Below are 25,767 nucleotides of genomic sequence, written 5' to 3'. Positions count from 1 at the left end.
GGTGAACATCTCTTTCTTTAGAACCATACCACAGAAAAGCAAATACAGATGTGTCAGTAGTTTCCAAACTCTTGCCCATGGGGGTAGTTGCATTCAGATTTCTAAGCCCTAAAACCAAGAATCCTGACTTAATTTGGTATAGGATTGGGGTTCAGTTATTCTGAAGTGCAACCATGTTGATATGTGTGGTGTGAACACAACTCATACTTCTTGTGTACGTAAAGTTTTTCTCCTTTCCTCCCTCCCTTTCTCTGTTCTTTCCATAGCCAATTGCTAAGTTCTAAACATTAGAATTGCAAATATATATGAGGTACGGTTTCTGCGTTTAAGGAGCATTTAGAAAAGTGAGGGAAAGAGGCAGATAAAACAAAACGTAGAGTACAGTGTTATAAACACTACACAACTGAGGGATGCATAGAGTCCTGGGGAGTGCAAGGTGAGACATCACTATTAGATTGTGGGTCATAAAAGACTTTTCAGAGAAAATGATGCATAGATTGGGTCTCGATGTTAAATGGATTTAGTCATCATCTTCTAAGTTAAAACTTAGAACCAGATGAGAGGGACAGAACTGGAGGCATGAATATTATGAACTGAAACCTAATACAGTTAGATAATAACTACTGAGGCCACTTACCTTTCACCATAGGTGACGCTGAGCTCATCCAGAACCCCGTTGAGTTTAACCTGAAGTTCTTTTAGAATAGTGCTAGCTTCGGGATCTAGCTGCAAAGGGACCATAAGCAATATTACTTTGGAGTTTTGAGAAGGCATGCCTTTGTTTCTTTTACAAGCATTTCGATTGTTATATGGTAACTTCAAACAACACATAAATACTTTTTCCTCTTTTCTGTTTTTTTTGTCTTTGAAACCAAATACAAAAGTGTAAGAAATTAAAAAAAAAACAGAAGGTTCTTATATATGAAAACAATTGATTGAAATGCATGGCATGCATGCAAATAAGAACTATAATAGATAGCAAAGCCTTTGTTGGTTACAGCATGGATGCAAGGCATGACAAAAATATCCTCCAGAACATGATAATTTCGTAATTTAGAAAGCTAACATGTTATACGTGTTATATGTGTTGCTTTCAAATATATTTCAATCTTTAATATCCCTATAAATAGGCCCAGTGAAAATAAAAATTCAGTTAAAAATTAATTTTTGAGTATTGTGCTATGCCTTATTTGAAGGTATTTTCATATTTTCCCAACTTTGGAATTAAAAGTGATAGGATCAAGCACCCTTGTTTTTCTTTGGAGTTGCCAAGCCTGACTTCTCTTCCTGAATGACAATTTGCAACTCAAAAGTTCAAGAGCCAATGTTCCAATTTTTATTTTTTCTTTATGCATTCAATTATTTATAGCTTGAGGCTAAGCTTGTGAGGCAATTTGGGGCAAAAGAAAAATAATTAGATCGAGATAACTTATTTTTAATGTTTGTTCTTACAGTACAAATTCTAAAGGCCAACTTTTCATCTGATTTTTTCTTAAAATAATGTTAATCAATATTACAAAATAGCTTGTACTATAAATAAACAAAAACAAATAGACACACCAATCTATTAACTTGGCAGCATTTATTTTTGTAATTAAAGTGAAGGATCAACATATACTTTACCAATCATCTTAGAAAGGTTTATATTGTTTGCTAATTGTGTTTTTGTAAATTGTCAAAAAAAAAAACCCCACAAAACTTATAATAGTTGTATTATATCAGGCAGAGAGAAATTCGTGTAAAGGGTAATCTGAAATATTGTCTGAAATTGAAATGTCAGTCAACCTTCTTCCTCTGAGCCTTCAGAAATTTAGTTTCCTACCATTGCTCTCTTTAGTTCTTGCCAAAGCTGGTCTACTATTGAAAAGAAGAGGTTGGGATAAAGCCCACTTTGGGGAATAAAGCAAATTAAAGCATGACTTAGTATAAATAAGAGAATCCAAGGAGGACACCAAATAAATACAGGACTCAATATCAGCTTAAAGTCCTGGGAGCCAATTCAGGACCAAGAAGTGTCCCTAAAAGTATACAGTGGACGTAAGTCTTATAATCCTCTGAGATTACTTTCTAATACTAAAAAGCTGTTAGGAAGAAGTATTATTTACATGCCTCCATAGCCGGTAGCTCTAAGTTGTATTGATATGACTAAAAACATTGGAATGGAAATAAAAAGTTGCATCTGAGACTTTGTTGGTGATATCAATCCAATCCTTTACATAAGTTTTAACTCAAATCCAGGTGATTTTAAGGTTTAGTTAGTTTCTGCCTGTCTATCAGAGCCAGTGTGATTCTTCTGGACTCTTTATATCTTTTTTCTGTCTCTGTAATCAGTTAGGCTCTCAGCTCTTGCCCACAGACACACAGGCCACTGTAACAAACAGAAACTTCTCTAAGAGTGGAAAAATTAAAATATCCTTGAGTCTCATACTTTCTAAGAGTTCTATTCAACTATAACCAGTTGTAGGGCAGTGATTCAGAAAGACAATTAGATAGTACATACTTATTTTAAAAAGACATAAAACTGATAATGCATTTAAACATGTTTAGCCTAACAAATAATTCCCTAACCCTTTGCATAGGAGAAAGCCTATGTGGACTGCCCACTGCAATCTTAAGGAATCATGCAGGCTGAATGTTTTCTACTAAATTGTCTTGTTATTGGCTTAACTTTAACTTGATTTCACTCGGATAAAAATGTTGAGGAAGAGGAAAAGAGAGAGTTCTCCCATTTGGTTTTCTTCAGACCCCCACTTCTTATGAATATAGGTGGTTGTCCCTCACCTACCACCTCCTGGCAAATGGCTCCAAAAGTAGGGTTTTATTCAGGAAACAAGGTTGCTTTTTATTTAAAATGTGCTTTGGTTTTTATATTAGTTTGATATACACATTGAGGTGATTTGCTTACCTGTTAAGATAATGACTTGAAAGTCATACAAAAATGGATACATAGGCCATGTGGATGAAATTATGCTACTTTTCAATAAAATTACTTTAGTCCAAGTTATATATTTTGTGAACAAACATTTCTTATTAAATAATTGATCATTACTTGAAAATGTGAAACTGCTAAACTATAGCAATTTAACAATTGGATGACAGTTTTAATTTGTTGATATGTTGGTGTGTTTCTAAGTCGGTGCAGATGGAACGTCCTTGTCATGTAAGCAGGCAATCAATCAATCAATCAATCAAAATTTTAGCTTCAGCTAGGTATTTAATGTTAATCTGATCCAAATCATACCATTAAAATAGGCAGAGCAATTCTGGGGCCAACATGTTTAGCTCTTGCAAAGTGCAGGTCTTTTGTAAATGAGAATAATGGGCATAAATATTATACTCATCTAATTATAAGACAATCTCTTTAGGTAGCAAAATTACCAGTTCTTGAGTTCTTCTGCATTATTTTATGTGCCCAAATTGAGGAAATTTTCCTTACTACTACAACATCTCTAAAGTTTTCAGAAATAATAAATTGGGACTTAAGAGTTTACTGCCTACATTATCAAGAGCATTTTTTAAAAATTATTGGCTTCTTTGTAAAGTTAAAAGTCAACTTAATTGTTTTTTCAGGTAGCTTTAGATCTTAGCCTGGTTATCTAAGTAGTATAACATCAAATTAACTCGAATTTTTTCTTTTTGTGTTGTTATTCAGAGTTATTGTTAAAAGCAAAAAGAAAAAAAATAACAAAAATTTCAAACGTTGAAAAGTCACAGTTAATAAATTTATTCTAAGTTAGAAACTGAATTAGCATGTGTACCTGAACAACTTAATTGGCTGGCTGGGTAACTAAATAAATAAAGGCTCTATGTAAAGAGGAATATACTCAGTGAAAATTTATGAATATCAAGTCAAATTCTGAATGTTAAGAAAGCCTTCAAAGTAGATTTTATCAACATTCTATCAAGCGTTTGGGATTTCAAAATATTAATATTGGGCTGGTGAAGTATGATTCTAATGACAAGAATAAACCATAGGCACATATACTTATTAACTAAGTTTTTACACTAGTGAGATATTTTATACCATTGAGCTGTGGTAATATAAATAACTTGTTTGGGAGACATAGCTAGTAGGCAAGATATATTTTAAGTTCTTTTCATTAAGGTTCACTTTTCCTTTTCTTTAAAAGACAATTCACTATCACCTCCTTTTGCAAATCTTCACCAAAATGTCACTTGCCCCAGGAAGCTAGTAGCTCTAGCCTCTGCACTAACTGTGCTTTTTGCTATTACTGTGTATGCAACACTCTCTTCTAATTGCTCTCTCATAAATCTACCTCTTCCACAGAACTTTATCTTACTTTTCTATCCTGGGTGCCTGTCCCAGTGCCCTGCATGCATAGGCATTTACCAAATATTTGAAGAAGGGGTTAAGGACTGACAGAGCAGGAAAAGATTCCTTCACTGGAGCAGTCCTAATATCCAGAATACTGCTTCTCCTTGGACTGACACTTTGCTGTTAATATTGACTATTAATAGGATACCTTTGCTTTTGAAATCTTTCATTCCTTAGCAACCACATATTCTAGCATTATCAGGTTAATCCTGATGTCAAATATTTGTCTCATTGCCAGACCATGTCAGATTATGCCCTGATATTTATTGGGTTCAGGAAATACGGTGGTTACCACACCCACTCTGCATGTTTCTTGTTTGTTTTCTAGCACAAACTCTTTCCCTAGGAAACTAAAGAGAATAGCTGTTATTTCACCCTCTTATAACAGGAATTGTTAAACTGATCTTCAAGCTCTCGCCCCACAGTTATAACTATAGGTTGCAAAGTGGCATTTAAACTCTTCAGATAGCTCAGTACAAAGTCTTGAACAATAAAGACTTTGCGTGAAAGAAGATAAATATCTTTACTTTGAATTTAATTTCTTCTCCACAGTATTTATTACTATCTAATTTCCTTCCTTTTCTACAGGCTACTAGGCTGTCTGTCTTTGGGTTCAGCTCATCAATGTTAGGGTTCCATTATGCGCTTGTCTAAAGAAGTGTAGACCAGGAAGGAAGATCACTTCCTGGCCTTTCTCTTTCCAGGGTCCATAATCCGATCTTTAGTCTAGTGGGTTTCACAGTCTTTTCAATATTTTTTTATTAAATCCTTTAATAAATACAAATTTCATCACAATTTCTATGAAAAAGAAAGCCTCATTTCCAAGAAAAATGCTGGTCAACCAATGCTGTTGGTTCTTCCTTTTGGATTTTGTTCCATAAATTATCTCTTACTCTCCCTCCTCAATCCCACTATCATTAATTTTATTATACCATCATATAAATATGCTCAAATAACATTTATGTTAAAATAAAAAAATAGAATGACAAAAAACCCAAACTTATTTGGAAGTTGCTTCTCATTGACATTTAGCTAATGTCTTTCCTTCTCTTGACCTTCCAACTGATCACAGCATAGTGTAAACTTGTTGACTCTACATCCTTCTCTCCTAAATGTATTAATCCTCTGCAATGTGGCTTCTTCTATGGATATGCCACTAAAATGTTCCCATATAGGCCACCAAAGATCTCTTAATTGCAAGGGCCTTATTTACCCTACTCAACCTTCATTCATATTGTTTATTTCTCAAGCTGTTTCATTGCTTCTATAGCTGCCCATGATTTGTCGGTTGTTTTTGTTGACTTTTCTTCTTCTATATACCCCTTAAATATTAGTGTCCTCCAATTTTCCTTTTCTAGTCTTCTTTTCACTCTATATACTCCTTGAGCAATCAGATTCACACCTATGGTTTCAACTGCCACCCATATGCCAATGACCCCCAAATCTGTTATTTATAGTCTTAACAGCAAGCCTGAGCATCACATCTGTTTTCCAGAGTGCTTAGTAGACTCTTCCACTTTGATGGCCCACACATACCTCAATCACAGCACATCAAAAACAAAAACTCATTACCTGCAAATGGGTAATTTATTTATTTCTCTTGTTTTCTCTGATTTGGTTAATAGCCTTCAATTATTTAAGGCAGAAATCTGAAAGTCATCTTTGACTTCTATCTTCTTCTTTCCCTATTTACTGGGATACCAAATATGATTGATGATATGTTTGAAATGTTTTCTCCATCTGTCCTTTCCTGTTCATTTCCTGATTCAGTATTTTTCTCATCTAAGCTACTGCAATCATCCCCAAGTAGTGTTCTTATTTCCCGTTTTCCTTTTAACTCTTCCCAAAGTTGTTTTAATAAAGCCCAAATGTGATCATGGCACTTGCTTACCCCTCATGCTGGCTTTCAACTAGGGAAGTGCTTTAAGTAATTTCTCCCAATCTTACCTGGACACCTGCTATTTCTTTTATTTTTAAAAGATCATTCTTCTCCAATTCTTCCATTTGACCAGAGTCTATTCATCTTATAATGCTTAGTTCAACTTAAAATATATGATTGAGAAATCAGTGAAAGTTCCCTAGAAAATCCAGCAGTAGGGTACACTCCAAGACACGCCCTAAATCACTTTGTATTGTGTCAAAGTGTCAGCATGAATACTGTGGTATGTGGTCTCTATTGCAAACAAATGTGTCCCAGCTCTAACAGGGCTACGCTGTTGTTTTTATTTCTTTTTAATATTCCTCTTAAGAGAGATCCTCTCCAAAAACTTACATGACCATTTTCAGAGACAGATAATGGCATTTTCTTTATCCCATTCAGATTTGCATGAACATTATGCTAGAGGTATCAGTTATGTAAATTCATGCTTGTAACTTTTTGGTTTCAAACAGTTGAATGTGAGTAGCTGTCTCCCATCCTCATTAAAGAGAGTATGCTGTAAATTTGTCACTGTGCTTCAGGTCAGCTAAATGCCTTTGAGTTATGTCATGTTTTTTCAGCCTAGACAACCTAAGGTGGTGGTGGTGTGGGGGGAAGATTACCTTATCTTTTAAAATTCACTCAAAGTAGTTTCAAATTAGTGAATATATAGCAAAGTTTGGATTTTCCTATTTCTATTTCTCTGAATTGTCTTTTTTAAATTCCTTCAAGCCTTATATGGGTAACTTTTTTTTCTCTTAGTTTAGTTTTTTGCTTTCTCACCTACACCAATATACACTGTCACACCTTTACTTTATGCATTGCTAACAAGGTTTTTGTCCTATAACCACAGAATTTCAGAAAAAGAATGAGCTTCAGAAATCACATAGTTCAACTTCTTCCTTTTTACAGGTGGGTAAAACCAAAGCCCAGTAATGTGTCATGCTTTTGGAACCACATGGGGATTGAAGAACCACACTCTTAGAAGCCATTTCGTCTCAAGAAACTCTCTTCTGAAAATGTTCATTAAGAAAGCAAACATCCTCAAGTATAATAATGCCTGGAAAGGAACTTAGGCCTTATTAGCTGCATCTACTGGCTGACTAACTGTGAAACTGGACAGAGTAGGAGTAACTCAGGAATAGAAGAAATAAGACATTTTATATTTAGAATTGTATTCTATAAATGCTGCCTTTTCCCCCTGTCCTACTGTCTTTCCAATTTGGCTGTTGGTTCATATTCCTGCATCTGTAATGAACCACTGTTCAACAATGGGAATGTGGTCTGCTCAGTTAACTGAATTCAGTAGCTGTTGAACAACGTCAAATGCTGGGGGGGACAGAATGCCCTCAGTGAGCTGTTAACACAATGGGCTGGAGGACTACTCTGCCAAGCAGAAGAGGGAGATGGACTGGGTTAAAAAAGTTAAGTTTTACTAATGACTACATTGATTTAGGGTTTGTTAGGGCAGGAATAAGCAATCACAAGATAATGAAGTAGATTTACTGCAGAAGACGGCAGCGAAACTCTATTTCTCTCCCTCCTGGCTGTGGCATGTATCCACTGTCCTCAAGTTTTAGAGAGGTTAAAGAGACTTAGCCGTATGTGAGCAACCTATGATCTCTCTCAAACACTCTGGGGAATGAGGTTAACAAGCAGCACCTGCTTAGGCCTGTCTTTTCACCGTGACATGGACTGCTGGCCCAGAAACCTCTCAATCTCCCCAGTAGCACCTTTTCTTAATTTTACAGCCTTAGCAGTTAGCTGAACTTAATGTGGTAGTAGTGCTGGATTCTTAATCACGTTTATTAAATCACTTCAGTACAATTTGCCTTTCTGGCCCTCATTCTTCTTTTAATTTCTATTAAATCCAATTTGTTAACTCTAACTGGAGAGACAGTTAGGAGGAGAAAGAAACCAGGCAATATCTGCATGCTGCCAAAATAAAAGGCCAGCGCTTCAAACACTGAATTCTCCTTGTTATCGGTGCTATGAAACTAAAAGTAACTGACTGCTTTGACTGAATTCAGCCAAATGACATCTCATCTTTGAGCTTTATCTACACGATAAGAGGCTAAAGGTATGAATTCATTCTGTGAATTGTTGTGGGATAAGATACAACAATCACAGCTTTCATTTGAAGGATATCTTCACGTTTAGAAAGTGTTGTCGCTTTTCTCCCACAAACCTTATATCTTTAATTGTTCTGACTCCCCTTCATGACCTTGCATTTCTTTGAGGGTGGGGTCTGCATCTTAGTAAAGATTGTATCTCTAGTGCCCAGTAAAATTTACAGCTCATAATAGGTGCTGGGAAAATAAATATTTGTTGAATGAATTAATGAAGGGCTAAACTCTGACTTCATGTTCAGTGTGCTTTGACCTCTGTTTCTCATACAGCAACCTCAAGGGGAAGAGGTGCTTACAGTACCCAGACAGACCTTCACCATCTGGCTTCTTAATATCCTTCATTACGTGCTAAAAGGTATCTCTGCTCTAATTGCTGTTTTATAAGGTCCGTTACTACTTGTAAGCTTCTTGAAGCCAAAGGCATTTTTTAAAAGATCTTATTGCCTACTTAAACAGATATAGTAAATATAAGTAGGTAACAATGGATTCTTAAACTCAACAGGAAAAACTCTGCAAATTGCTACGAGGCAACTTATGAACTGAAAAAATGATATAATGTGACTAGTTGAAATTATTATCTATTTCTGATATATATTTTATAATTTAATTTATTCTACAATTTATTTATTTGCTGAAAAAGATAAAAACAACAGATCGATTCTCATTAATTTATTAACTAGTAACTTATCTCTATTTATGTTAAGGAGAAAAAGTGAGACCTATCAGAAACCTCAACATAAAGTTTAGCCTCTGTACAACTAGAACACCTCCTTCTATAAGATTAAATATAAAATGTAAGCCTAAAGCCCAGAATAATAAAACAAAATGCTCCCATTTTTGTACATGACTGCAAATTGACTCCCTATATTTTGGGATTATTATATTCTTTAATACAAATATTTGCCTGCTCTTTTGTACGCTGTCCCGATGTCCATTCAAACACGGTGACTCTCGTGTGTCCTCGAGATTCAAAACACAGAAATTAGGCCTGTTAGGAGTGGCTCAAGATAAGACAAAGATGTATTTTAGGCTATTTTCTAATTATCTGCTTTGTTTTCTAAAAGCATATGGCAATCATTCTCAAAGTGTGTTCCCCAGACCAATAGCATCCAACCTAGGAATTTGTTAGAAATGTAAATCATTGGGACTTGACCCAGACCTACTGAATCAAATACCTTGGGGGTGAAGTTCAGCAATGTGTGTTTTAATAAGCTCAGAGGTAGTTCTGATGCATGCTGAAGTCCAAGAACTACTGGCATGGAGCATTATTTCCGTTAAAGCAGTGATCTTCAACTCCCTGTTGCCTCAGCATGTATAAAGTTGAGAGGGTAGTGTCAAGTGAAAAATAATGGAGGTTAATTTCTTTCCTTTCTGGTTTAGAGTTTCCTAGCTAATGACTGAGTCCATATGGCTAATAGGTTTTAAAATGAATTTCAATGAGCTACATACACACACTTTTGGGCAATCAGAGGCAATTTCTAATTGACATATTAAATTAACCATTAAAAATTAAAAGTTATATAGATAGGCATCTAGAAAACAAAAGAATACTTAAATTGCTCATTAAAATATACACATTTTTAGGACAATGGGCCTGCGGGCCAGAGTCCTTGGCCCTTTTCAGCCTGGACATATGTGAGAGTTACTCTCATAGGAAATTTTACCACCATGAGACGAGTCAGAAGATTCAATCCTTTTTTGAGACATGTCAAGACATGTCAATAAAAACAGCATTATCCTTGTACCTATTATAATTTGTCTGCCTTGTCAGCAGAGTGAAAGAATTTAGCTGAACAAGCAACCTCCCTTTCCCCTAAATGTTTTAATAATGGCTAACTATAATAGAATTTGAAGTATTATCAATAGTTAGCAGGCTGTGGTGAACTTCAGATTCTACCATGATGATTGTACCAATACAATAATGTAAAGGAGTAATGCATTTTCTAAATCAATTACTACAACATAAGTTCTGTAGAGTTTCATAACCAGTATCTTATGACTTCCTGAAAAGAAATTAAATTTTGGATTAGTTAATTTTCTTTTTCATATACTTGTACAAATTAGATTACAGATCAAGGAACTATAAATAAGTCCTTTCCATGGACGGTAGGCTGTAGCAATATGTTTTTGTCACAAAAATGAACACACACTAAGTACTTATTTGCAATTGATATACACTGAATTATACTCATAAAACAATTAAGCTCTTAAAATAATATAAGCTAAAATATATGTTTTACTTTTGAGCTATTTGAGCTATTGCAGGATAATAAAATAATCATCCACCAAAGAATAAAATTATTACACATCATCCTGATAATCCTTTTGCTGTTATTGTATTATAAAGGGACAGGTACTGCAGTATGAGGATGGTGGTATAAATAATTTAATTGCTAGCTCAAGTAAGTCTCGTAAGTAAGTCTGGGTTGGCTACTTTATCTGTTTTAGTATAGTGATTTCTGAAACTATATCCATGTAAAAAAAATCACCTGAGGTGCTTTTAAAAAAAATAAAAACAGACTCTGGACCTCATTCCTAGAGGTTAGTATTTCTTCATGGTTTAGGAGATTTTTTTTTAAATGTTCTCTAGAGGAATTAAAAATGTTATGCCAAAACATGCTCTTGATTTGTATGCAGAGAAGTGTGTTGGAAAGTCACTTTATGGGAGAAGAAATTTAGCGATTTCCTCTAGTATTTTGATTTTTTTTCCTAAATAGGGCATTAGAAAATAAATGTGCTGACATGACCCACAGGATATTGTGTGTGCAGTTGTTTAACAGTGATTGCTTAAGTGACTGCTTTTGGAGTCACTGTCAATAACATAATCCCAACATTGTCATAGCATTAGGCCATGTTTTCATCCTGGACTCCATAGAGAAAGCAGATTTTTCCACCAAAAAAAAAAATAATAATAAAAATAAAACGTTTTAAACAATCCTTCTGTTTTCAGAAGGAAAAGAGGCTGATCCTGTAAAAATGAACAACTGCCCCAACAACACTCTGATGGGTTAAAGCAGCAGAGAGCTGCAGCATCATGCAACCATGCCTGCAAGAGGCCAGCACTTTGCAGATAGTATTGGAGGCAAGCAATGTTGTTGTTAGAAGCCAACTAGTAAACGCATGACATCAGAAACTATTTTGAGCAAATGCACAAGCAACCATTTGCTATTTAATTTTTGTAGCAAGAAGTTCACAACCTAGCACAAAAAGTAAGGGGCAACATAATAAGATACTCTTAAAAGAAGAAGAATAAGGTGTAGGCTAGAAAGTTTCTCTTGGCAATACCAGTTAAGGTTTTATAACCAGTTCCACTGTGAGGAGAAAACTGGGAATTGGCATTAGTACATATTGTATAACCTTTAAAGGCCATTGAACATGTCTGTATCAAGTGCTGTATATATTTCTCATATCAAAGGATGAATTTTTTCATTTTTAATCAAATCCTTTTTCATCTTTGCAAAAGCCCCAAGTTAAGGAATCCTCTTAGATACTGCCATATATAGATAACTGTATTAGAAAAACTCTGCCTATTATTTTGCAATTCTGCTGCCTAGAGGAGGCTGAGTGTAGCAACCAGCAACTGTAACATAAGTCTGTATTAATTAATCTTATTTTTGTCTGGGAGGAAGCATATTACACTTAAACTTGGATTCTGGTCTTTCTTCCTCCTGACATTTCATAAATCCCTATGTCAATGCTGACTGGGCCTGCCTAAAGCTTTTCCTTAGCAATAGAAGATAAGAGATGAAAAGGCAAGAGGATAAGAGAAAAAAATTATGCATAGAGAAAGAGATAAAAGAGATAGGATATCAGAGTAAAGAGAGGAAAGAAGGAGATGAAAAATATTTAAATGTAGGAAAAGAAAGGAGCTAGGGTCAATGCTATCCCTTGAACAGATTACATTGTTAGAAACTAGGCATTAACTTCATTACAGTTATTTATTTAATTAGATTTTACCTTCAAATTATGTCTGAGAAGTTTAGTGAATAGACATTGCAAGAATTATAAAAGGAAAAGGCATCAAACTCAGTATTTCTGTTTTCATTATTTTCTCCAGTAAGTAGAAGAGTTCTATGATATACTCATATATTTACAATTAAAATTATTATGTGAAACCAGTACATTTCAAACTAGCAATTTTATCTGAAATAAGGAGTCTATTTTTGGTTGGTAAACAAGCCACCTTTTGACATTTTTAGTTAGCATGTGGCTTAACCAATAAAGTTTCCTTTAAGTACAGGTCTGATTTGTCTGGTTGGTCTATCTTTCCTAATTTGTCTGATTAAATTCAGCTCAGCAATATATTATTCCATTAAAATTCAAACACAGAATAGTCAAGAAATAGTAGTAGCATAAGGACAAATTTCTGGAAATGTGATATTTTAAATAGAACTTATTCTTAAATGATTTGTGGTCTTTAAAATTCACTGAAAGGAGATAGTATTTCCCACAAGAAATCAATAATTTCTGCACTACTTTTCTAAACAGTAAGTGGACTTAAAGTCTGAATATAAAACATCACTAAAATTAAAAAGGAAATCTCGAGTTATGATCCCCAATTGCTTGCGTTCACCTAATTCAGCAGAAGAATTTTCAAATGAGATTGATGCTCTCAGACCTTGCAAAAAGCATTAACATACTTTAGGGAATGAAGCTTTATTTTATACAAATTAAACTGAGATTGCAATGGAAGCACTGCTTATAAAATTTCTTTCTTTTTTTTTTAAGTTTTGCACCATCACACCTGTATCCTAGTGCTTCTTATCTGAGCGATGCTAAATGGCAAGTCCATTTTTCAAAAGACTGAAAAGGAAATAGACATTGGGGGAAATGTATAAATGTCTCCTTGGGGTTTAGAGCAAAATCACATGTGAGGAGGCCAATCTTAAAAGAAGCATTTGCAGTGTCGTAAATTTAGAAATAAAAGGGATATTTGCTTTGAAGTCCAACCTAGGTTTACGTGCCTCTCATAACCTTTGTCACAGTAAGGAACAATGTAAACAAATCTTAAATAGAAATATCCATCTACATATTCTTGACACAGCCACCCGTAGGATTGTTTCATGGGGACGGGGGCTTTATGACCCTCCCTCTCAGCACCTTCTTCAGTCCTCAGTCCCCAGATGCTCACATCAGTTTGTGCAAGAAAAGACTCTGGCAGGCAGGAAGAGGCAGGTGCACAGCTAGTGTTTTGCTGTCTGTCTGTTCCAAACAAGCAAATGAGAATAAGAAGTGCAATGGTCTTTAGGTGTGTGTGTCGGGAAACAGCCAGGTAAAGGATAAGATGCTTACTATCACAAACCTCATAAAAGAATCTTTCTCCTTCTTTCTTCTGCTCATGGAATTGCAAGTCAAAGATGTTGGACAAAGACATGACACATTACAGACACAGCACACAACACATTTTTGACAGAACTTTTTCGATGTGAAAAATAAACCTCTGATACATAAAAAAAAAAAACACTAACACCACAAAGCATATATCAGAACAAACACAGATATAAAACTGACATTGTACAAGACAGCAAAAAACATTTACAATTTTTGGAACTTTATAGATCATTAGCATATATATTTGTGTATATCTGATTATACACACACACACACACACACACACACACACACACACACACACACACACATACACACACAGGGCTACTGGCTATCTTACTCCTCCCATCTCCCATTCACACTTCTGATGTATTTGCTAAAAGTGTTCTGTTGTGCATAATAATCATTTTAGTTGTTAATGAGATTTTAGATTATTATCAATTCATGTTCTTAGCTAAACCATGTAAAAACTCGATTAATATGCTTTCTATAGCAAGAGATTCACTGCTAATGATCTCTAAGTAGGTATTTGGTAAATGTAGGCATCAAAACATACCCACCTCTTTTCCTCCCATGGATTCAAACACTTTTTCCAGCTGGACCCGCAATTGCTGAATATTGTTCATCAAGATACAGGGCTTTAAATAAAGAAAAAGAAGAGTATTGTGAGTAATATTTATATATTAAGTTATTGAATGAGTTTAACTTAAAAGTGGTAGTCACTGACATCTTATTATATCTGGTAAATACAATAATTCTGCTATTTCATCATTATGGTTGTTAACAGCTAAAAATGGAAAAGGAAAAATAAAATGCCACTTTGGGGAATTACATTTAATAACATACCCAGACAATAAACCATTTCAGACTTGCTACATAAGTTTCTTTTACCTTTAACATTATAGCATTTCATACTTAGAAATTAACCATATTCTGTTTTCATAGATTTACTTTGTGACAGATTAAATTCTTCTGTTATTTCACTATCTAAAAATGAAAACACCATCTGAATTTTTTAAATCCAAGAAAAGAAAAAAGAAAAAAAATACTTCTAATGAGATCTCTGGCTGTAGATAAAGACCATATGCTGGGATTCAAGGCCTTTTGTTTCTAGCTCTAATCCGTGTTTCCCTTCTCATTTTCCTCTTTGCTTATGTGAATTAGATCACTAAGGTTAGAGCTTTCCCTTTCCTAGATTTTATTTTTTTATCACTCACTTGGCATTTGTTTTATATTACTTTATATTTGAGTTGATTTTCACTGTCTCACCAGCTAAACTTAAATACACTGTACATGCTGCTGTGTCTTTTTCTGCTTTTCTTATTCCCCGATTACTGTATAGCACTTTATGTGTAATACGTGCTTCAAAAATGTTTCTCCACTTGTTTTCAAGGAAGCAGAAATATAAAAATAACAAAATGTAAAGCTTTGTGACAGAACTAGATGTGAACTTAGGATAGAAAAATTAATTTATAATTGGAAAACAGAATTCAGAATACAGAATCATTTAATATTTGCTGTACATTGATTCCTAAGAGCCAGTAGGAAGAGAAAAGAAAGAAAGGAAAATGGATATATCTTCCAAGTTTCTGGGAAATAAGCCAATACTGAATCAGAGAGAGTCATGTGAAGGACTCATGGGATGTTGGAGAGGTGCTAGCTCTCATCAATGGGAAGATTTTATTATTGCTTTCCACATTACTGGTCTTTGAAAAACTTTCTAGTGGACTCTTACAGTGACCACATACTAACTTCAATTTACGAAAACAATTTTCAACTTCTGTTCCCTTGACTCCAGTTGTTTAAGTTTTATTTTTTAACACAGATATCTGAGATTTATCCCCCAGAGACTCTGATTTAGTAAGCTGAATCAGAATGCTTCACAAATGATTCTGATCTCTAGCCTTGATTGAGAGCTACTTAGTCCTTAAATATGATCGAATGTTCAGGAAATTCAGCATCTTGACCCAAAGTCCACAAACTGAGCCAAGAGACAATTTTTCCACTAAGAAATAGGGTCACTGGTATCTTTTTTAATTGTAGAAGAGGAAGATATGGTTTGAATTTGGGAAGTCCTACTAGGGAGAAATCCAAGGTCAAAGTAAGACCATGAGACTTATAATGAGAAGCAGGAAGATTACATGGATGAAAATATTTTATCACCTTTCTGCCCATGCATGGGTCTAAGTCTGCTGGGTAGAATCTTCTGCAATTATTTGATATTAGCACTGAAGCTTCTTTTTGTTGGCACATATAACGGTACTTTGGTACTAGCTTTATAATTAAAGGCCGCTGTCAAGCCTTCTTAATATGATCATTTCTGATGAAAAAGAGCTACTAAGAACAAAATGAACATAGACAGTTGGGCTCACTTGATATGGATTGCTATTGATCCCAAGTAAGGCTACAGAAAAAAAAGAGACGTCGTTATCTGGAGGGAGATGAAAATAAATATGAGACTCTCCCCTTTCATTAAGCTTTCTCTGACCTTGAAATGTTCAAAATTTAATTTTATTGAAACGGTTTGTGGAATCACTACTGAGACCTAGATTATACAAATATACCTTAAATTTAATCATAAACCATCCTTTAAACAACTGTATAGTAAATGCAAAAAATGAAAACTATAGTAAAGCGAATAGTAACTGATGCAGACATATTGCTTATTGAAGAGTTTAGTAAGATAAAATAACTCATGCTTGAAGTTAAGTTGTATCTTCTTATTCATATATTTTGACTTTTTTCTAAAAATGTGCATTTCATTTTATGTCATGATGGAACAAACTTAGGAACCTGAAATATGGTGAATATGCAAGTTAGTTTTGTTTGGACTGGGGCCATTTCTACAAGGCTAAAGTGTTTCTTTGTTGCAAAAGATTTAAAAATTATTCAAAATAAAGTAATTCTGATTTCAATAGTAATACCTTGCTATATTTTGAAATGTGGAGTAAAATGGATGAAAATGTTTTGACCTATTTCCAATTTAAAATGTCACAGTAAAAAAAAATTATGCTAAGGTAGATGTTTTATTAATATTTAACTCTGGTCTTTGATTCTGACCCCTGAGAAATCAAATGTTATGGTCATATCTTAAATGATATCTATCTATCTTTAGAAGTTTCTAGCTCAATTTGCAGATGAAATAGATATACTGAGAAAGTTTGGTATACAAATTTCAATGGTCTTGATATTGAAATCTATCTGCAGTAATAGTTACATGTACTTATGCAAATATACAAAAGCACTTCAGCTTTTCTCAACTGAAATTATAAACCAAATAGCTAAGTGATATTCTTTTATAAAAGCTAAAATGATACTTGGCATTTAAGCAAAAGAGTATAAGGCTGGTCAACATATGAGTAATTATAGAACAAAGGCAGTAAGGGAAGGAAAAGAAAGTTCCTGTGCTATAATATTTGCAGGGATTTTTTTTTCTCTTTATGAAATTTAATTTTTAAAAGTATAAAACATACAGAAAAAGTACATAGAATAATATAATAATTATTGATTTATGATTTTCATCTTTATTTTTTAAATACAAACTATAATATAGAATGTTATTAATAATACATAAAGTAGAAGTCTCCAGGCACTTTTAAAAATTAATTTTCCTTTCTGAATGGCAGAAATTAGCCTTAGTAGTTCACAGTCAACTTTCAAAATCTTCAATTTGGCTATCATAATATAAATAGAATTTCTTCTGAAATTATCAGACACTGTTTGGATTTTCAATATAACACTTTAGATATGTATTGTCATTTAATTAGAAATATATGTTTTCAATAAATAAATACTCTATCATGCTTTTAGAATATTTATAAACAATGGCAATTAAAAATCGCTGCTAAGATGTCTGGAAATTCTAACAAAATTTCTGGGCAGCATATTAATTTAAGGGAAAGAGGCATATTTTGGAATTCTCAAGAATCCTTAGGACTTATCTTAATGAACTGTCATCAAGAGGTAAATGAGGTTTCAGAGAGAAGACCAGTAGCTTTCTTTAGAATTTGTGTAGACTGGCTGATTTTTTGAGGGGAGAAAAGATTGGTTTTTCTCCTAAAAAATACCGTACTTATTTTTTAAACACTTGTTTTTTTATGTGCTGCTCTTTTTTAAACTTTGTACAATGTTGCCAACATATTTCTCCTAATATTACAGATTGAATAAGAAAGCTTTCTCCTTCCATCATAAAATAACACTGATTATATTCCAAGTAACTTCAATTTATCTTGCTTCTCTTTATGTCTTTTATTAAGTTGGAGTACTCATTTGGATTTTATAAATATTTCCCCAATCATCAAAAAAGGGCTAAATTAATAATTATGAGTAGAAATCAGCATCATTCCATAATTAACCATCCTTCTCAATTTATTTGAAAACTGAAAGACTAAATTATACTAATTTTAGTATTGGTGTCAAAATGAAACTAGTTGGTACCAATACTTATCTAATTTTTAACTACCCAGTTTTCATCTCCAATATTTTATGGTTATGTGAGTTTTCAATTATTTATGCTAGTCTTCTTCCTTAACAATATGGAAAACCACAAGTTGGCTATGTCAAGACACTCAACCTTCCTGTGATTTAAATGCAGCTCAAAACTACTAGAAAAGTTTTCAAACATTTTCTTGAGATCTCTATTTTTGATCATCCTGTATGAAAACATAAAGTAAACAATTTCTCTTGCTTATGCACAGTTTGAAAAAGTAAATCTCAACTGATGGATACTTGAAAGTAGAGACATTTTTACTTACCACATTTTCCTTATCACAATATGAACTGAAATCGCTTGATACAATTGCAGCATACTGGAGCAGCACTTTATTGATGGTCTAAGAAAGAAAACATTGTGAAATTTATCCAGGTATGTGGTTTTACACATACTGCTATCCAGGTGAATGCTAAGTCAGGCAAACTTTTCATATGTCTTTTCAGCTGAGAGGGGGCCATATTCAGTGATTCAATCTATGCCATTGCCAAAAAGGATCTTAACTTTACTCAGAAGATACATCGACCTCTTGCGGCAACCTCCTCTATTCTTAGATACTTATTATGGAATGATCTCTAATGCTTGCCCCACTTCACTCCCTGAATAAATATCTTATGCTTTGAATCATTTCTTATGGTTTCTAGTCCCTACCCACCCCTCCTACCTACCACGCCAAAATTCTTCATGGTGGTCATTTTCTGAACTTTCTCCAATGTTCCTAAATACCTTGTTTGTAAGTGGGGTCAGAGCATTCCTGTGCACATCAATTAATTATGACTATTTTCACTAATTTCTTATGATACTGCGTCATACTGAGTAATATCAAAAACCACCTCTTAAAAACTAAAATTTCAGCTTTTGTTACATTACACTATTTCTACCCCTCAATTCATTTATCTTTTGTTTATTAAGTTACTTAGTAACACATTATTTGCTAAAAATATTGCCTTATCTTTCCCCTCTTGCTGTCCTTTTCGTCTTAATTCTATATTTTCTTTTGCTCTCTAACAACTATTCCTGAGCTTAAGAATGTCCTCTGTTTTTATTAATTATACAAAACAGAGAAAAATGAACCATGTTCATTAAATTTTATTTCAATTACTTAAAGATATATTGAGTTTTCATCCTACTGCTTTTACACATAGATTGAATTATAGTAAACCACATGTAGATGTGATTTGCTTAGGTGAGATAAAGCATCAATGAAAGAAATATGTTGTCTCTTTTTGTAGAAAGGCAAAGACAAAAAGCTTTTTATTTTCTTTTGTGTACAACAAACTTGTCTAAATTTTTTTAGTGGCTCAAAATCTACTGGGGGTGCTACTCCACGGAGTAACCTGAAAAAGAGATGTTTAATCTATAAAGGTGAATTCACCAAATTGACTATGAACTTGTTTTATAGACTTTTAAAATCACAATGAGAAGCTGAAATTAGGGATAACATGCAGACAGAAAGTTGATACTTTGTAGAAGGATATAGTAATATGGTAACAGGCATCAATTTATTTAGAAAGTCTGCCTTGAAAAATATAAAATCTTATCAAGCAGCAGACCAATAAATCCAGGAAAAGAGATGGCTGGCTGATCATACTATTTTTTAAATGTGTCTCTTCAAATTTTACTTTAGACATAATGTTGAATTACTTGGAGCTTACCTGAGGGAGTACTAATTCATATGTACATACAAACATTACTCTCAATTTGCAGTTTCTTAATGACAGTTAAACTTTCAGAATCATTTTAATGTATTGCAAAAACAAAAACAAATGTAACCCATAATCCTGACTTTAGGAGATTGTTATAACTCAAACATTATAACTTGCTTAAGATAAAGTTTGGACAGCATGAAAATCCTCTATAACCCAGTATCATTTAGATACCTGCTGGGTGACTAACTGAACAGCTTTTTTCCCCCAAGAAGAAAGGGGAATCTGGACATCCATTTATGATCATTCTCAAGGTATCCCCCATGCTCTACAGCTTGGCTCTATTTCATAGGTCCGCCCCCCGCCCAGTCCCTTGAATTTCTGTTTAGAGACAACTGATTCTGGGATCTCATATCCACTAATCTACAAATGCCAAGGATAGCAAGCCAGGATGAGCTACAAGTAAGGAAAAGTACACAGTCATGTAGGATGTAGTTTAAGACTGTGTTCCCATAAGAGTTACAGGTACACTGCTGTGATAACCCCCATCTATTTACTAATGTAAAAAGTATACCTGAATGAGAACGTACAATGCACATTTTAGGGGCAAATTCAAAATATCATCCTAATTTATTCAACTAAGTAAATCACTACCAGACATTGGTTCTTTCATACTAATAAGTAGCTGCGTATGACATATTTCTTAAGTTATTGGTTCTCAGAATGTAATTCTGGGATCAGCAACAGCGTAAGCATCACCTGGGAATCTGTTGGAAATGCAAATGCGCTGGTCCTATCTTAGATCTACAAGTCAGTAACTCTGGAGGTGGGCCCCAGCAGTGTTTTAACAAGCCTCCAGGTGATTCTGATGCACGCTAAGTTTGAGAACCACTGTCCTAACTAATGCATGGCAGAGTGGAGGTAACTCTTAAAAGAGAACTGCTGATGGAAGGGGTAGCTGACAAGGCCTGGAAGACAGGACTCCTGGGTGTGTGAGCTTAGGTCATGATTCTATCTTTGGGGAACTGCTGGTCTTCAGAAGTGAAGATAGTGCAGAGGGAGAGGCAACAGACAGCCTAGCAGGGGCTGTTTGCATTTTGTTCTGTTATAAAACACAGCTTATATGAAGAGCTAGTCATGAGGTGCAGAGCCCTCTTCTATGGATACAGCAAAAGAACTGCTATTCCAAGAGCTGCAAATTAAATAAGATTAAATTCTAATGGGACTGTGGCAGTAAAGTCAGTGATTCTGCAGCATTTAAAGGATCAGACAGGATGACTAAAATATCTCCCAGCCTAAATCAGTTCTGATTTGACATGCAGCTACTGGTGGAGCGTGAGTGGGATGGATGTCAACTATTCAGATAGAGCCATTGTGGTTTCCTGAGCTAAGGTCACACTAGTAGGAGTGGGCTACATATAGTGTAAATACTTCCAGCTGTCCCATCTAGTGTATTGCTCTTATGATCAGTAAGATAAGAACTCTGGTTCAAAATTCATCTTTTCATTAACTTTTTATCCAGGGAACAATATAGTATTAGAACAATGCAAGGAGGGCAAGAAGATGATCATATCACTTGAACAACATTAGAAATGTGACTTGAACGCTTTATGTACTGTATTTTAACACATGCAACTTTAGAGAGTGTCCTCCATTTCTTCCCCCACAGATGCATAGGTTTGGCCTTAAGGGTAAATATAAATGATGACAGTCTATTCTCCCTATTGCCAGTTGATTTCTGATTACACCAGATGAGATGGGAGTATAGCTTAGTGGTTAAAAGCATTCCATCCATACCAATGCTAGTTGCATGCCTTGTTTCAGTGGTTTAAACGTTTTGAGTCTGTTTCATCATTTGAAAATTTAGGGAAAATAAATGGGGTGGTTGTGAAGAATAAGCAAGACAATGTCTATAAAGTAATTAGCCTAAAATAATCCTCAAAGGATTGTCATTATTATTTTTTTTAATTAAGATTAGGTTCCTAGAGAACAAAGAATAGGAATGTGTGTGTCTCATTCACCACAGAACCTCCTGCACCTGGTAGCCAGGCTCATACCCAGGACTCAATATTTGTTTTTTCATTTTTAAGTAATATTTAAAATGTCTCTACTTCATATCTCCTTTTAAAATTAAACTACCTATACTTGTCAAGAGCAGCAGTGTAGTCATAGGAATATTCACTACTCACATGCCATTGTATCACTCCTCACAGCTCCTGAGTGTTCCCGATATGAAATTGGAAGCACTTTTTGGTACCTTATTAGTCCTACATACTCTTTAGTAAGAACAAATTGTCCCTTTAAATTCCATTTTTAGAATGCTAAATCTTCTAAAACTGCGGTCCCCAGCACACCTGGCTGTGGCCTGGTACCTGTCCTTGGCCTGTTAGGAATCGGGCCAGGCATCACCAGCTGAGCTCCGCCTCCCCCCACCCCGCTCGCCTTCCTATCCCCCTCCCCCCCAATCTGCAGAAAAATTGTCTTCCATGAAACTCCACCCATCCAGTCTGCAGAGAGCATCAATATATCTTATCTCCAGGAGGATTATCAATCTAAGTCCCAGAAAGACAATGTGATTTCAGTATCCTTTGATAAAAGGATCCCACCTTATATAAGGTGCCTGCCTGACTACTCTGAGGATGAAATCTAGTTACTTTTCTAATATTGGGTACCATTATAATAATATCTCACTAAATACATTAACTCTGAGATTTTTAAATTCTCATGTGATCCTGCTTTCACTACAAGTCCTACAGAATTCCAAGAACAGCATGTGACATACTTTTTCAAACACTATCCCTAATGACCCAGTTTCATTCTTTCTTGGCATTCTTCCAAAATACAGCATCTCGTCAAGAAAAGACTTAGAGAATTCTTAGAATTATTCTCCTGCAGATTTCACTGTATTGGGAAATGGGAATCATCTAAGGGGACTATGAAAGCCCCCTCTAAGAGTGATTCAGGTAAATGATGTTTAGCTATTATGTTAAAAAGTGGGAGCTTAGTCTTCCTAATTAATAGATATAAAGATGTGAGTTCAAAATATTTCATGGCAAATAAATACCGTAGTACTGTTTAGGCCAACAGTTTGTATTCCTAAAAAGCTTCATTGGCTCTTCAGTTTTCTGCTAAATAAGTTCAGCCACTTTACCTGTTCTTTAAGGTTCTTTACATTGTGAAACTAATTTTCCAACCTTGGCTCCACGAGCCTTCTAGAAAGTCTACGCTTTCTCCCATTTGGAACCTCTTAGGCTAGAGAATCCCTGAGTCATAGAATGGTGGAGAGCTCCCTTACAGGGTCACCTAACCCATTTCTGATGTTTTGTGAGCAGGAAGTAAATTTTTGTGGTGTTAAACTATAGAGTTTCTGGGTTTGTTTCCTCAATATGAACTATCCTATCACATCTATTAAAGATGTAATCTCCTGCAAGACATCTTCTCTAATCCATCAATCAGAGAACTGAGTTTAAGTTTTTCTATGAGATAGGGCCAATGACAGGATCAGGACAAAACCTCTCATTCATAAAGGGCTTCAACTTTAGACTTTTTATAATGATGCCAAAGCAGTTATGTACTCATTGTGTTTGTCTCTCTGGTTAAAAGCAGTAGCATGTTAAATGTACACATCTGTTATGGGCTAAATTTTGTGCTCAAAATTCGTAAGTTGAAGTCCTAACTCTCAGCACTTGAGAATGTGACTGGATTTGGAGACAGGGCCTTTAAAAAAGTAATTAAGAGGAAGTTGCCAGAGTGGGCCCTAGTCCAGTCTGTCTGGTGTCCTTATAAGAGGAAATGTAGACTCAAAAGGAGACACCAGACACGCCGACACACAGAAGGAGGCCATGAGATGACACGGGGAGAAGATGGCCATCCGGAAGCCAAGGGGAGAGACCTCAGGAGAAACAAAACCTATAGACACCTTGATCTTAGATTTCTAGCTTCCAGAACTGTAAGAAAATAAATTTCTGTTGTTTAAGCCACTCAGTGTGTGGTATATTATTATGGCAGCCCTCGCAGACTAATCAAACATCTTAACTATTACACAATTTAAATTGAGTTTTGGCATTTCCTTATTTCTTAACATGTCAAATATATACGTGTGTGTGTGTGTGTGTGTGTGTGTGTGTATATATATATGAATGTGTCATAGTTGTTGACAGTTTTGGCCCTACCATTACACGTTTTTTGAAGTCAGAGATTATGCTTGTTCGTGATTGTATCTCTCAAGGTGGCTAATAAAGTGTGCAAGTGAGGCAGTCAGTAAGCCCGTGTTGAATTAACAGCTGAAACCTCAGTCGTCATTCAACCCACGGAGCCAGACTTATATTTAGATCATCCAGACATAGAACTGTGTAAGTAGTTTCCGTAAATTACTATGTTTGTCATGTCACTACCCTGCATAAAAATCTCCAAATGTTCAGGGTTTTCTAAATTGACATCTAATCTCTCCACCTGGGAAGCACAGCTCCTTAAGGTCTGGGCCACCTTCGCTCTCCCAATTTTTCCTACTACTTCCCCCCAAAGGGTTGTTTCTCTCTGCCCTGGCCATGTCATGCTCAGTTTTACCTATCTCTTTGTTCTTGCTGTTCCTCTGCCTTAGAACACTTTTCTAACTTTACCTTTTTAGGTTTCTGTGAGCCCTAGTTTTACCACGAAGCCTCTGTCTATTTCAGCTCTCATCATATTTCCCTCCTCCCAGTTTACTATAGATCCCACTATGCTTGAAGCTGAGTCGTGTCCCTCTCATGCCATCTTCTAATTAGTTTATGTCCTGTGTTCTTGAGTATTACACAGAATTTTTTTTTTTTTTTAAGATTTGACGGACAGAGACTGCTTCTTTTATTTCTTATATTTACCTTGAAACTCTTGGCAAAGTAAGCACCTAGCAAGCCACCTTAAATTTTAAGAGAAGAGGCCTTAAAAGAAATTTGGTTGATCAATATCAATCTGTCAAATATGAAAACTAAATTCATAAAAAGTTGAAGTATTCAGATTCACACTGTAATTATAGGTTGATTTATAATCAGAACTTAGTTTTCATGACTCAAAGTCCAGTATATGTTTTACTATACTACAGTGTCTGCTAAAACATACTTGTCAATTTGCATATAAAATGCCAAGGGTTACTTTCAGCTAGAGAGTCACATTAGAAATAGAAATAATTTGACCATTCCTGACAATCTCTTCAAGTGACTGAGTCATCAATGTGAACAAAATAGGTTTTTAAGATGAAAAATCCATACTAAAGAAATAGGAAGTCCAGTAAATCAGATGACAATCTTAGAAACAGCTGAACCTATTAGTACAGAATTACAAATTAAATTGGGGTAGTGGTGTCAGGGAAGACTAATACTATAAAACAATGGCATTTTTCAAGTTGCCAAAGTCCCCGGGGAAAAAAAGATCATTCCATTTAACCTACCTTTGCAAATCTTCTCATCAAGTGAGATAATGTTTCAGGATTAGGGCATTCCAGTTTCTTAATAATCTCAAAGCTTTGATTAAGCTGAGCAAAGACGTCAACCACGGAGCAAGAGAAGAGGGCATGATCAGATGTCTGCTGGAACTGAGGGGAGAGGAGGTGAAACCACCCCAATAAATGCATTAGCAGGGGTGTGGAGAGAGTCTTAAGTATTTCACATAAACAACTAAATCTTTCATACCATTTACCTACCTTTCCTGGTAATAAAATGCTTACTCACTTTAAAATCATTCAGCTCCTTTTCTGGAAAGTGTAGTGGAATTAATATCCCGGGCCAAGCTACTGCTGATTGGTTTTTACATTGGTGAATTGAGGGACTGGTTCTTTCATATTTCTCCTTCCCCACGGTCATTACAATAGCTTAGCAAGCCGGTTGTGGCTGAAGACTTTGAGAGATGTTTTACAGGGACTGGGAGGGTACCTGCTTCTAATCTAG

At 35.0% G+C, this 25,767-nt stretch overlaps 1 protein-coding gene across 2 annotated transcripts in view; it reads right to left on the bottom strand.

Moving 5' to 3' along the window:
• Positions 1-25,767, bottom strand: part of UNC13C (unc-13 homolog C) — a 533,240-nt gene that overhangs the window by 84,801 nt on the left and 422,672 nt on the right. For both annotated transcript variants that reach the window (XM_045555386.1, XM_045555388.1), the window contains 4 exons: positions 25,272-25,415; positions 18,469-18,546; positions 14,275-14,352; positions 638-726 (listed from right to left, as the gene is read on the bottom strand). In XM_045555386.1, the coding sequence (XP_045411342.1) occupies positions 638-726; positions 14,275-14,352; positions 18,469-18,546; positions 25,272-25,415 (389 nt within the window). The remainder of the gene's footprint in view (positions 1-637; positions 727-14,274; positions 14,353-18,468; positions 18,547-25,271; positions 25,416-25,767) is intronic.

Source organism: Lemur catta, chromosome 1 (assembly GCF_020740605.2).
Source record: "Lemur catta isolate mLemCat1 chromosome 1, mLemCat1.pri, whole genome shotgun sequence".
In the NCBI taxonomy this organism is placed as follows: Eukaryota; Metazoa; Chordata; class Mammalia; order Primates; family Lemuridae; genus Lemur; species Lemur catta.
This window is presented reverse-complemented; position numbering and strand designations above follow the sequence as displayed.